This window comes from Papio anubis, chromosome 9 (assembly GCF_008728515.1).
Source record: "Papio anubis isolate 15944 chromosome 9, Panubis1.0, whole genome shotgun sequence".
Lineage (NCBI taxonomy): Eukaryota > Metazoa > Chordata > Mammalia > Primates > Cercopithecidae > Papio > Papio anubis.
Window position 1 is genome coordinate 50723670 of NC_044984.1, and position 11839 is coordinate 50735508.

Sequence of the window (11839 nt, forward strand, 5' to 3'; positions counted from 1 at the left end):
CAATTGGGAATAACAAAAAGAACACACGTGCTTGAAGATTTATAAAAAGCCTTATATACATGTCCAGTCTCCTTCAGAGGCCAAATACTGAAACCTCCAGATGCTTCTGAATTCATTATCTTAGAAAAGTCACCAAATCTTTTTATTTTTTCACGGTAAGAACTCTCAACAAACATGTCTTTCTGAACACTTCCCTTAGGTGCCCCATCCAGGTGCCTGTTATTGGAAGGTGTCCGGCTGCGCAGCTGGCCCCCGTTCCCAGCACCCTTGGTCTTCTTCCACCTGTCTGCCCCTCCCTGTTCTCCCAGCTTCAGAGGACGACCGGACCGGCTGGGCGGGTTTCGCCAGCCGACCCAAGTATCCGAGGAAGGGCGCACCCAGCCTCCCCGCCCTAGGTGCAGACACTGCCCACCCGCCGCGGCTCCACTCTACTCCACCCCTGCTCGCTCGACTCTAAACCTATTTCCCCGCCGTAGCTCCGCCCCTCTTCCCTCAGCCCGCCCCTCTGTTACTGGCTTTCGCTCGCGTTCTCGGTGGAAGTGGTTTTTCCGGGAGAGACCACGCTTCCCCTCAAGCTCCCCAACGGCTCCGCCTTCCCGCCGGAGCCTGACCCTTCCCAGCGTGCCCGGCGATTCCGGCGTGCGAGGCCCTTGGAGGGCAAGGCCCCAGGGCCTGGCTTAGGAGCGCGAGAGGCAGGCTGGGAATTGTAGTTCGAAAGCCCTCGAGGGCGGCTAAAGGCTGGCGGTGGAGAGGACTAGTTTTCCCAGCGTGCCCTGCGCCTCAGCCCGCGCGCTCACAGCTTCTCGCTCTCGCCTGCTTGCCCGCTCCCTTGCTTGCTCGCGCTTTCGCTCGCCCTCTCCTCGAGGATCGAGGGGACTCTGACCACAGCCTGTGGCTGGGAAGGGAGACAGAGGCGGCGGCGGCTCAGGGGAAACGAGGCTGCAGTGGTGGTAGTAGGAAGATGTCGGGCGAGGACGAGCAGCAGGAGCAAACTATCGCCGAGGACCTGGTCGTGACCAAGTATAAGATGGGGGGCGACATCGCCAACAGTGAGTGCGGCCTCGGGGGTCGGGGAATCAAGGCTGACAGGGAAAGGTGCCAGGCTGGCCCTGAAGGGGCTGGAGCGGAGGGGTCATGCTAACTGAGCTACTGAGGGGTCCGCACCAGTCCGCTGGGGGCGGCGTGGTGGGAAGACCCGGTGTCGCTCCTGGGACCTGAGCGGCCAGGCCCAGGCTGAAGTCTATGGAGGTGCGGGTCGGCGACCGGGATGAGCGGAGAGAGGGTAACCTGGCAGGCTTCGACCCGAGGCCGTTTGTTAGGAGGCAAGACGTGTTTTCTCTTGTTCCTATCCTTCATTCCCAATTTCTGCTTCCTCTGATTCTGGCAACGGCGAGGCCACCTCGAAAAGGAAGCGCCCAGCTATTGGCGACAGAAGCGCCCCTCTGTTTTTGTCGCGTCTCCGGGGCGTCAGGAGCCGAGCCGGCACGTGTTGCTGGGTCCCCTTGCGGATGGCTGGCCCCCTTCTTCCTCCAGTACTGTCCCTGACACCAGCTTCCCCACCACGTGCTTTGCTGGAGCCTTTCCTTCTTCAGCTCTTACCCTGGTGGGGGCCCCCTTCTACCCTTGGGCCAGCTAAGGGGACCGTTGGAGAGCACTCCTGGAGCTTCTAACACAAGTTTTGGAGATATATATGGCTTTTCTTGAAGTTACTCATTACTACTACCTTTCCAATCTGTGCAGATAGCCTTAGTTAGCATTCACATTTGTTGTTCAAAGTGACTTGACAACTCAAATGTTTTGAGGTCTCCGTCTTATCCCAATTAGGCAAGCTTGCGAACATTACTGGAAAAGGGAGGACTGATTTTAGGATTTTCACAAGTCATCCTTATTCCAACTGTGCTCTGAGGATCTCAGCAGTTGCCTGCCACTCTAGGCGATGTCACTTTCTCTTTTCTCTCTTTCTAGTTAGCCTTTCCATTTTATTTAAAACCCAGTTAGGGAGATACAAACTGCTTGTCATTGTGTTTTTAAATGGTTTTAACAGCAAAGATGGTGGGAAAGAGGTATTTAGGATGCCTCCCATCCTGTTGGTGAAAATCTGAGTTTTACCGGCTTTCAAAGAATCACCAAAACTGAGATTTCAAAACTCAAACCTGTGCTTTATATCACAGTGGACATTTAGTATAGTACCCTGGTTTTGGTGCCTTTAAGTATTTGAGATACTAGGGATTTGAATCAGAAAATCCCTTTCTTACAGTTTATAACTTTGGCCTCATATTTCTTTGAGATAAGCCATGATCCCCCGAAATGAAACCCAGGGACCTTAGATTAAGTCCCCTTGGCTTATACACTTGTTTATGAGGAATTAAGTCTACATAGATTGAGATTCCTAACACCTAATTAGAGTGTCTGAGAAAGGAAGGCGGTAACATTTAACAGTGCTTCAGCTTTGAGTCAGCAATTCTGTCTACATTCTTGTCCCTGATGCCTATAAATTTCATCTAGTCTTTCCATGTATGTGGGGATACCATGGCAAGAACCCTCTGAAGTTCATAACTCTGTCCTGTCACACCAAAGGTAGCATCTTTGGAAAGTCCGAGGCCTTGCCTAAGGAGATGGATTGTATATACCCAGTTGTCACATAATGTAAGGAAGAGAAGGGAATGTTGACCTTTCAGCCTCAGGGCAATGGCACTAGGGAGTATTAGAAACTCTTAAGTTCAACTTCCAGGTATTCCTTGGGAGGTAACTAGACAATGAATACATACAAGGCTGACATGATGGGATTCTGTCCTCAGGGGTACTTCGGTCCTTGGTGGAAGCATCTAGCTCGGGTGTGTCGGTACTGAGCCTGTGTGAGAAAGGTGATGCCATGATTATGGAAGAAACAGGGAAAATCTTCAAGAAAGAAAAGGAAATGAAGAAAGGTAAAAAAAAAAAAAAAAAAAATCCCTCACTAATTTCCTGTTTGACCCTTATTTGGTCCTATATGTTTTTATTTTTTTCACTGTAATGATGCAGTCCCCACCCTGGCTCTGGCTGAGATATTTGGAAATTTGGAATGGCAAGTGGGATATAAGCAGTTTCCTACCTAATACAAACTGATGAAACTTAAGCAAGACCCTGAAAAAATCCTTCCACTTTTCTGAAGGGCACTAGGGCTTCTGGGAGACAGCAAGGCAGTAGGCTGATGATTTTTTCTTTACAGGTATTGCTTTTCCCACCAGCATTTCGGTAAATAACTGTGTATGTCACTTCTCCCCTTTGAAGAGCGACCAGGATTATATTCTCAAGGAAGGTGACTTGGTAAAAATGTAAGGTTAAACCGTTTTAAAGCATTTTTCTTTTTTTAAAGGATTTACAAAATGCCAGTTCCTAATGCAGTACACTCTGATCTTGCCTTTCAGTGACCTTGGGGTCCATGTGGATGGCTTCATCGCTAATGTAGCACATACTTTTGTGGTTGGTGTAGCTCAGGTAGGTGGCCTGCTTTTGATCTCTGTTCAGCCTTGGGGGTGGAGGGAATGCACCGCTATTTCCTTCTTATTCCCACCCCCAATCATCATGCAGGTCAAGAGAGCGTCTAGAGAAGCAAAAGGAGAAAGGCTTTTTGTTGTTGTTGCTGTTGCTGTTGTTGTTGCTGCTTTTACCCTCCTGTTCATTGGCTGGCCTTCGCATATGGGTTCACAGATATTAACCAGATAGCCAGCTGAGTTAACAAACTTTCCAGGAAGATACTGATTGCATGTCCTTATCTACAGGGGACCCAAGTAACAGGGAGGAAAGCAGATGTTATTAAGGCAGCTCACCTTTGTGCTGAAGCTGCCCTACGCCTGGTCAAACCTGGAAATCAGGTAAGCTATTTTATCCAGTTCCAAAGCTTGGTTGAACCAAAGATGCATTAGACACCTGTTGCTACTCTATATGAAACTACGAACCTCCCCTATAGACCCCTTATAAAACAGCTTTTTAAAATTAGTTATATTTGGCTGGGCACAGTGGCTCATGTCTGTAATCCCATCACTTTTGGGGGCCAAGGTAGGAGGATAGCTTGAGGCTGGGAGTTCAAGACCAGCCTGGGAAACATGGTGAAACCCCATTTCTACAAAAAATACAAAAATTAGCTGGGCATGGTAATGTGTGCCTGTATTCCCAGCTGCCAGGGAGACTGAGGTGGGAGAATCACCTGAGCCTGAGAGATTGAGGCTGTGATGAGCTATGATCATGCCACTGCACTCCAGCCTGGGCAACAATGAAACCCTGTTTCACAAAAGAAAAAGGAAAAATAAGCATTTGCTGTCCCCACAAAACAGATTAGAATGCCACGTAAAAAAGGATAAACACTGAACTTAACATTATAGGCATGTGGTGGCACATATCTATAATCCCAGCACTTTGGGGGGCCAAGGTGGGAGGATTGTTTGAACCCAGGAGTTTGAGACCAGCTTGGGAAACATAGCGAGACCCGTCTCTGCAAAAAGAAAAAAGAAAACCCAGGTTCTTTTTTATGACCAAGTTCTTTCACTTAGTCATTTAACCTGGGGCAAATCATTTAACCTGAGACTCAGTTTTCTTGTCTTCTAGATTGGGATATACATCTGCCCTGTTCACTTGCAAAATTTATTGAAGTAGACCATCTTTGTGAAAGCACGGGGTAAAATGATATGCAAATACACCTGGTCCTCGGCTTGATGCCACATTCAGTAGAAGCTATGCTTTGAGTACCCATACAACCATTCTGGTTTTCATTTTCCATGTAGTATTTAGTAAATTACATGAGATATTCAACACTATTATAAAATAGGCATATGTTAGATAATTCTGCCCAATTGTAGGATAATGTTTTTTAAGTGCTCTGAGCACATTTAACGTAGGCTAGGCTATGATAGGTAGGTTAGGTGTATTAAATGCATTTTTTTTTTTTTTTTTTTTTTTTTTTTTTGAGACGGAGTCTTGCTCTGTCGCCCAGGCTGGAGTGCAGTGGCCGGATCTCAGCTCACTGCAAGCTCCGCCTTTCCGGTTCATGCCATTCTTCTGCCTCAGCCTCCCGAGTAGCTGGGACTATAGGCGCCCGCCACCACGCCCGGCTAGTTTTTTGTATTTTTTAGTAGAGACGGGGTTTCACCGTGTTAGCCAGGATGGTCTCGATCTCCTGACCTTGTGATCCGCCCGTCTCGGCCTCCCAAAGTGCTGGGATTACAGGCTTGAGCCACTGCGCCCGGCCTTTAAATGCATTTTTGACTTAGTGATATTTTCAACTTACGATGAGTTTTTTTGAGATATAACCCCATTGCAAGTTGGGGAGCATCTGTATAAAGTATTTTTAGATTGTAGGGATAATCAAGCTATGAAACGAAAAACCAGTGAATTGAGTATCATTGGGACTTGATGGATGATATTAGAAGGCTCAGTTCTGCCAGGTGCGGTGGCTCATGCCTGTAATCCCACCACTTTGGGAGGCTGAGGTGGGCGGATCACGAGGTCAGGAGATCGAGACCATCCTGGCCAACATGGTGAAACCCAGTCTCCACTAAAAATACAAAAATTAGCTGGGCATGGTGGTGCATGTCTGTAATCCCAGCTACTCAGGAGGCTGAGGCAGGAGAAGAGCTTGAACCCAGGAGGCAGAGGTTGCAGTGAGCCGAGATCACGCCACTGCACTCCAGCCTGGCGACAAAGCTAGACTCCATCTCAAAAAAAAAAAAAAGAATGCTCAGTTCAGTTCTTTTATGCTTCTTATTCTCATTGTAGAGAACTTATTAGCTCCTGATATCTCACCTTTTGTTTGATGTTGTACTTCTAGAACACACAAGTGACAGAAGCCTGGAACAAAGTTGCCCACTCATTTAACTGCACGCCAATAGAAGGTGAGAACAGGCCGGGCGCGGTGGCTCAAGCCTGCAATCCCAGCACTTTGGGAGGCCGAGACAGGCGGATCACGAGGTCAGGAGATCGAGACCATCCTGGCTGACACGGTGAAACCCCGTCTCTACTAAAAAATACAAAAATACAAAATAAATACAAAATACCCCGTCTCTACTAAAAATACAAAAAAATAGCCGGGCGAGGTGGCGGGCGCCTGTAGTCCCAGCTACTCGGGAGGCTGAGGCAGGAGAATGGCATGAACCTGGGAGGCGGAGCTTGCACTGAGATCTGGCCACTGCACTCCAGCCTGGGCCACAGAGCGAGACTCTGTCTCAAAAAAAAAAAAAAAAAAGAAAAAAAAAAAAGAAGGTGAGAACAGCTAACAGGGTTGAGGGTCTAAGAATGAGTGGCTTTGCCAGGCGCGGTGGCTCACTCCTGTAATCCCAGCACTTTGGAAGGCCAAGGCAGGCGGATCACCTGAAGTCAGGAGTTTAAGACCAGCCTGGCCAACATGGTGAAACCCCGTCTCTACTAAAAGTACAAAAATTAGCTGGGCGTGGTGGCGGGCGCCTGTAATCCCAGCTACTTGGGAGGTTTTGGTGAGACTTGAACCCCGGAGGCAGAGGTTGCAGTGAGCTGAGATCGCACCATTGCACTCCAGTCTGGGCAATAAGAGCGAAACTCCATCTCAGAAAAAAAAAAAAAAAAAAAAAAAAGAATGAGTTGCTTTGCAGAATTAAGGCTTTTGCCCCCTTGAAGATCTATCCAGCTATAACCCAGTCTAAGCCAGAAATCTCAGAGCCCTGTGTTTCCATAACCAGGTAGTTTTCTCACTGCTTACCCCTTCAAACTACTGAAGTAGGTAGATTTGGAAACCTTTTAGGATACTGGATAGCTCGTTCCATAGGTTGTGTCCTGTCTACAGGTATGCTGTCACACCAGTTGAAGCAGCATGTCATCGATGGAGAAAAAACCATTATCCAGAATCCCACAGACCAGCAGAAGTAGGTGCCAACCCTATTCATCACCTTCTACCGTACCAGACTAGTCATCAGGTTTTTTTCTATACTCCCAACTGAATCTTGTCTACCCTTTACTCCATGCTTTCAGGAGTGACCTGTTGCTCTTAATATTTCCTTTCTCTAGGCCGGGCGTGGTGGCTCATGCCTGTAATCCCGGCACTTTGGGAGGCTGAGGCAGGTGGATCACCTGAGGTCACGAGTTCGGAACCACCCTGACCAATATGGCGAAACCCTGTCTACTAAAAAATACAAAAATGAGCTAGGCGTGGTGGTGTGTTCCTGTCGTCCCAGCTACTTGGGAGGCTGAGGCAGGAGAGTTGCTTGAACCTGGGAGGCGGAGGTTGCAGTGAGCTGAGATTGCGCCACTGCACTCCAGCCTGGGTGACAGAATGAGACTCTGTGTCAAAAAAAAAAAAAAAGTTCCCTTTCTCTCTATTCCTTTTAGGAAGGACCATGAAAAAGCTGAATTTGAGGTACATGAAGTATATGCTGTGGATGTTCTCGTCAGCTCAGGAGAGGGCAAGGTGAGGAGAGTACCAGAGTTGGCAAAGAGGGGTGACTATGAGAGTGTTCACCAGACCAAATGTTACTTAAATTACTCTTTCAGGCCAAGGATGCAGGACAGAGAACCACTATTTACAAACGAGACCCCTCTAAACAGTATGGACTGAAAATGAAAACTTCACGTGCCTTCTTCAGTGAGGTGGAAAGGCGTTTTGATGCCATGCCATTTACTTTAAGGTACTACACTTAGCAATGATAGTACATGGAACCAGTCTGACTCACAGACCATACACCCAGGAACACTTTTTCCTCTCCCTTCCTGCCTAGACTTGTAGCGTGCACGTGCTCACTCCCTCCCTCTCTCTCCCCATCTCCTTCTCACTGAAGGTAATGTAAAAGAGCAATCCTAAGCATGATTTCTGCCTGAGGGTAGGAGCTATTTTAAAATATGAGCAAAATGGTAAGACTTGACGGGGAGTTAAGGATACCTCTGAATATCATCTTCCCTGCCAGAGCATTTGAAGATGAGAAGAAGGCTCGGATGGGTGTGGTGGAGTGCGCCAAACATGAACTGCTGCAACCATTTAATGTTCTCTATGAGAAGGAGGGTGAGTTCTAAAAAAGAGCTTCACTTTGGATTCCCTGATTATATGATATCCTTCCTATAAATTCAGAAGAGCTAAGTATGACAAAGGAACTTTTTATCGAAACACATCTTCATTTTTGCCATAGGTGAATTTGTTGCCCAGTTTAAATTTACAGTTCTGCTCATGCCCAATGGCCCCATGCGGATAACCAGTGGTCCCTTTGAACCTGACCTCTACAAGTCTGAGATGGAGGTCCAGGATGCAGAGCTAAAGGTTAGTGTGGAATAGAAGGTGGTAAATACGTACATGGTACCTGCCTGGAAGTGAGGGCTCAATGCCAGCAAAGTCCTGAAGAGAGCTACAGTACTGAAAGTAACCCTTTGTTTTTAATTTCCTCCACATTCCTCAAAATTTTTTTCCTTCTTCCTGTTTTCCAGGCCCTCCTCCAGAGTTCTGCAAGTCGAAAAACCCAGAAAAAGAAAAAAAAGAAGGTGTGTTGTTACTACCATCCTTCCCTGGCAGGGTGAACCTGATCCCTCTTTCTCCCACTGTGTTAGGTTGTAGTGGGATACGGATGTTTGTATAGATGCTCCTCAACTTAATATGATAGGACTTGTCCCAGTAAACCCATCATAAATTGAAAATACTATAAGTCAAAATGGATTTTAAAATATATATATATATTTTTTAAGAGACAGGGTCTCAAACTCCTGGCCTTGAACAGTCCTCCCACCTCAGCCTCCCAAACTGTTGAGATTACAGGCATGAGCCACCATGCCCAGCCTTGTTTTGGCCAGGCACAGTGGCTCATGCCTGTAATCCCAGCACTTTAAGAGGCCAAGGCGGATGGATCACCTGAGGTCGGGAGTTTGAGATCAGCCTGACCAACGTAGAGAAACCCCGTATCTACTAAAAATACAAAATTAGCTGGGCGTGGTGGCACATGCTTGTAATCCCAGCTACTCGGGAGGCTGAGGCAGGAGAATTGTTTGAACCTGAACCTGGGAGGCAGAGGTTGCAGTGAGCCGAGGTCGCACCATTTCTGCTGGACAACAAGAGTGAAACTCCGTCTCAAAAAAAGATGATCCCACTCTGTCACCCAGGCTGACGTGTAGTGGCATGATCATAGCTCACTGTAGCCTCGTGCTCCTTCTGGGTTCAAGTGATTGTCCGGCCTTAACCTGCTGAGTAGCCACCACCATGCCTGACTCAAAATGGATTTGATATACCTTAACCTACCATGAACGTCATAGCTTAGCCTGGCCTACCTTCAGTGTGCTCAAAACATTTATTGAACAAATTATCATGTATTGAAATATCCATATTGCTTTCACACCATCGTAAAGTTGAAAAATCATAGGTTGACCATTATAAGTCAGAGACCTGTATATCTTTATTTCATCTGTGACCCAGAGGATTGAGATAACTTTATGGCTGGGTGTGGTGGTTCACACATATAATCCCAACAGTTTGGGAAGCCTAGGCAGGAGGATCACTTGAGCCCAGGAGTTCAAGATCAGCCTGGGCAACATGGTGGCATGTGCCTATAGTCCCAGCTACCTGGGAGGCTGAGGTGGAAGGATCACCTGAGCCCAGGGAAGTTGAGGCTACAGCAAGCCATGTTGTACCACTGCACTCCAGCCTGGACGACAGAGTGAGACTGTCTCAGAAAAAAAAAACACTTTTATCTCTGGTCCCAGACACTACCCCCAAATAGTTAGAAACTGACACGTCTTCTCCCTCTCCTTTTCTTGCATATAGGCCTCCAAGACTGCAGAGAATGCCACCAGTGGGGAAACATTAGAAGAAAATGAAGCTGGGGACTGAGGTGGGTCCCATCTCCCCAGCTTGCTGCTCCTGCCTCATCCCCTTCCCAACACACCCCAGACTCTGTGAAGTGCAGTTCTTCTTCTCCATCTAGGACCGCCAGCAGAGCGGGGGTCTCCCTGCCCCCACCCCAGTTCCCCAGCCCACTCCCTTCCAACAACAACCAGCTCCAACTGACTCTGGTCTTGGGAGGCGAGGCTTCCCAACCACGGAAGACTACTTTAAATGAAAAAAAGAAATTGAATAATAAAATCAGGAGTCAAAATTCATCGTCTTCAAGCCCCTCTTTCTAGCCTTTTCTACTACTCTGCTTGGTCAAGGTTTGTGCCCTACTACAGAACAGGGCTAAATTAGCCATCACCACTGAAAACTCAGCTGAATTTTTTATACCACTCTGATGTCAGCATTTTTCCATCTGTTTGGGGCTTTTTCCTCTTTTTTCCATTCTCCCCAAGTATTTTATCTGGCTTCAAAATTAGGAGGATTATTTTTCAGATTGTTTTTATTCAGTGTGGCCGATTCCTCATCTGATTCAGGCTGTCCAGTCAGGCCCCTCCCATTTTAGGAGCTGGAGCCTTCATTTATGAAGAGATTCTCATCTATGAAATGGATCCTCATTTGTAAATCTTTTTTCTTCCATTTTCACAAAGCTGTAAAGAAATAATCCATCTCAACCTTACCCTTTTCTCTGGAGTCAGTGGGGTCTTTCCTCACTCCATCTTACACAAACCTGAGCTGGAAGCTCAACTGGTTTTGTTCCCTGTTTGAAATATTGTGATCTCCCTCCCTTGAAAGAAAAACCAAGAACCAGAGGAGTAGACTGACTGAAGATACAACTCCTGGCTTTCTGAAGCTATGGACTTGGATTGGATTGCTGGGGGTTTGTAGAGAAAGGTGACAAATTTCAGTACCTCTGGCATGCTGTCCCAGGAAACTAGGGCTCCCACTAACTTATGAGGTTTTTAAACACATTGAAAATGACATGACATTAAAATAAATTTGGATTTGCTCATAATGATGTGCTTTGTATGCTGCTCTTATTTGATGGAGATGGGGAGAATGTCAGTTGAAGTAGTATTGGAACTGTTCCTCCACAGTGCCATGCTCTGCCTTCCCAAAACGAGCAATGTCTTGACTTGCAGAAGACACAAATCCTAGAATCTTTGATGACATAGTAAGTTATCTGCTGGAGTTGGGTGATGTAATTTTCTAAGTAGAAACAGTCCTCACTGCTAATATTTGTTTGGGGCTAGGACACTTAATGTTTATCTTGAATTCAGGAAGCCAGGAAGAATGTCTGGTACACTAGTTTTCAGGGCCAGACTGAGGTCAGATGGGTAATTAGTTTATCTTACTGCATGTCAGGCATTGCTAAACTAGAGATACTACAAGTGAACAGAACTGAACACAGCACAAATGTCTAATGACGTATATCCACCATTAAAATAATGGTTTCAGTGCCCTAAAAATCCTCTGTGTTTTGCCTGTTCATCCCTCTCTCCTTGCTTACACATTTGTCCAAAGGCAAAGAATGTACAATGCCAAGAGTGAACTGTAGTGTAAACTAAACTGGATTTGGGGTGATAATGGTATATCAACGTAGGTTCAATTGTTAACAAATGTACCACTCTGGCAGGGTGGAGGGATGTTTATAAAGGGGGAGGCTATATGTGTGGGAAATGTCTAACCTTCCTCAATTTTGCTGTGAACCTAAAACTTCTAAAAAATTAAGTCTATTTAAAAAAAAAAAAACGGCCAAGTGCTCATGCCTGTAATTCCAGCACTTTGGGAGGCCGAGGCAGGCAGATCACCTGCGGTCAGGAGATCAAGACCAGCCTCGCCAACATGGTGAAACCCCATCTCTACTAAAAATACAAAAAGCCGGGTTTAGTGGCAGGCGTCTGTAATCCCAGCTACTTGGGAGGCTGAGGCAGGAGAATCGCTTGAACCCAGGAGGCGGAGGTTGCAGTGAGCAAAGATCGTGCCACTGCACTCCAGCCTGGGTGACAAGAGTGAAACTCCGTATCAAAAACA

The 11839-nt window shown here is 46.8% G+C and overlaps 1 protein-coding gene and 1 long non-coding RNA gene across 2 annotated transcripts; one reads left to right on the forward strand and one right to left on the reverse strand.

The window, feature by feature from the left end:
• The first annotated feature begins 547 nt into the window (after nt 1-547).
• Nucleotides 548-10820, forward strand: PA2G4 (proliferation-associated 2G4). The gene is made up of 14 exons (XM_021922494.2): nt 548-1049; nt 2799-2927; nt 3209-3314; nt 3408-3477; nt 3762-3854; nt 5804-5867; nt 6791-6869; nt 7333-7411; nt 7495-7628; nt 7905-7999; nt 8124-8251; nt 8416-8469; nt 9740-9806; nt 9900-10820. Exons 1-13 carry the CDS (start codon nt 962-964, stop codon nt 9803-9805), a joined length of 1185 nt encoding a protein of 394 aa, XP_021778186.1. The 5' UTR covers nt 548-961; the 3' UTR covers nt 9806; nt 9900-10820.
• LOC116268880 lies at nt 3325-8694 on the reverse strand. Its single transcript, XR_004176082.1, has 2 exons — nt 8285-8694; nt 3325-3583 (listed from the first exon to the last, which is right to left on the reverse strand). It is a non-coding gene; the product is annotated as an uncharacterized LOC116268880 (long non-coding RNA).
• Nucleotides 10821-11839: the final 1019 nt, after the last annotated feature.